This window comes from Morus notabilis, unplaced genomic scaffold (assembly GCF_000414095.1).
Source record: "Morus notabilis unplaced genomic scaffold, ASM41409v2 C11427927, whole genome shotgun sequence".
Classification (NCBI taxonomy): Eukaryota; Viridiplantae; Streptophyta; class Magnoliopsida; order Rosales; family Moraceae; genus Morus; species Morus notabilis.
In genome coordinates, this window is record NW_010387230.1 from 1 (window position 1) to 1,622 (window position 1,622).

The window sequence follows — 1,622 nt, forward strand, 5'->3', positions numbered from 1 at the left end:
TGGAACACCTGGTAGACACCAATGCAGACAATCCGATGCCGTGGAGTTGGGTGGTCCTCGAAATCGGGATATATGAGCCTCGTCCCTAAGCTTGGAGAGACCCGTTATGTCCAAGAGCTTTACCCTTGTTCCCTTGACTGCGGAAGCGGCGACAGGATCACTAGACTCGTCTTCTACAACTTCCTTGCCTATTGACATCGGAGTGGTATTGTCACAACTACCCCCTGTGTTCCACTCGCCACCAACAAAATGCCTAGGTGAGATGCTACGGTAAAAGACTTTCAAGTCTGGATACTTTGGAAACTGTGAGTTCGCCCAATTGATGACAGTGTGAACTGTCAGGTTTCTAGCCTTCCAAATTTCTTGTAAATTCTTGTCCGTGTTTAGTGCACCACCGACATGCATTATCCAACGGTTCGCTTTAAGTTTTCCGCGATTCCAATGGTGTGCGGTGTTCAGAACCAAGACATTAATTTTGTGGATATTTTGGCTTAAGAATGCATCAGGTCGATCAAGGTGCATCGCATAATCTGTGTCTTGATTTGTCTTGTTCATAGGCTCTATGTAGCAGAGGCTTGCTGACCAGTAGTAGATTATGGTGGTATTGGTGCTAGAAAACCGTAATGCAAGCCCCTGAGTGCGGGCATTACCATGGGCTTGAGCAATTCCATACTCCTCACCAACATCGACGATATCATCCCTCTCCTTACCGCCAGTGATCATGCACATTAAAGATTGGAACTGCTGCCTGCCCAATGAATCTCCGACAAAAGCAAGAGTTTTGTTTTGCATCCTGTATAAAAATAAAATCATATTGATACATATTTTTGGCTACTCCAAAAGCAAATGAATAACCAAAGAAAGAATGTGGAAGTAAAAGGGGAGGCAAAACAAGTGGAAATGTAAGCCAAACCAAACGAGGTTGTAGGTCGGAATGGTGATAACCATGGGCATTCAGAAGCATCGAACAAAAAGTGTATGTTCTCTTAAAGGTAGAACAGATGGACCATAAAGACATGCATAAAAACAACAAAAGTGTTATCACTGAAACCACATCCCCAAGTCTTTTCGGGTGACAAAACCCTGTGTCCCTCCCACTGGTTAAAGAGAGTTTAAACGGAAGATACCACAGAACTTAATTGAGACTAATTGAGTAATAATTTGAGCATTGCACAAAAGGTAATCAAGGACCAAAGATAATTCCGTGAGGCTAGGGCAGACAAACGAATAATAATAATAATAACAACAACACCAATAACAATAATTATGGAGGAAATAGGCTGAATTCATTGATTTTGACTTCCATCAAATATATGAAACTCTACCGTTATTATAACTTCCTTAAAACGTTCAAAATACCTTTTCAAGAACTTGGAACCTTCAAAATTTTCCAGTTCACAATCTTTTGGTTGCCACCGGAGCTTCTCATAGGCAAAATCTGTACGACGCGTCAATCGGCAAGCCCACATCCATGAGAGCCATTGCTTACAGCCGAAACCAGAATATAAAGACTGGTTATGGTCTAAAACCCATTTTCCTTTAGCATAATTGCAGGCTAGATTAAGATTAACAGAAAAACAAAACACAAAAAGTTCATCAGTGTTCTTTCAAAAAAAAAAAAA

At 41.2% G+C, this 1,622-nt stretch overlaps 1 protein-coding gene across 1 annotated transcript; it reads right to left on the bottom strand.

Annotated features, from left to right (window-relative positions):
- Positions 1 to 6: 6 nt before the first annotated feature.
- On the bottom strand, positions 7 to 1,555 carry LOC112095206 (protein trichome birefringence-like 16; the record flags this gene model as incomplete). Its single annotated transcript, XM_024176887.1, has 2 exons — positions 7 to 793; positions 1,360 to 1,555. Coding segments are annotated over 2 exons (983 nt in total), but the record flags the coding sequence as incomplete, so codon positions are not given.
- Positions 1,556 to 1,622: the final 67 nt, after the last annotated feature.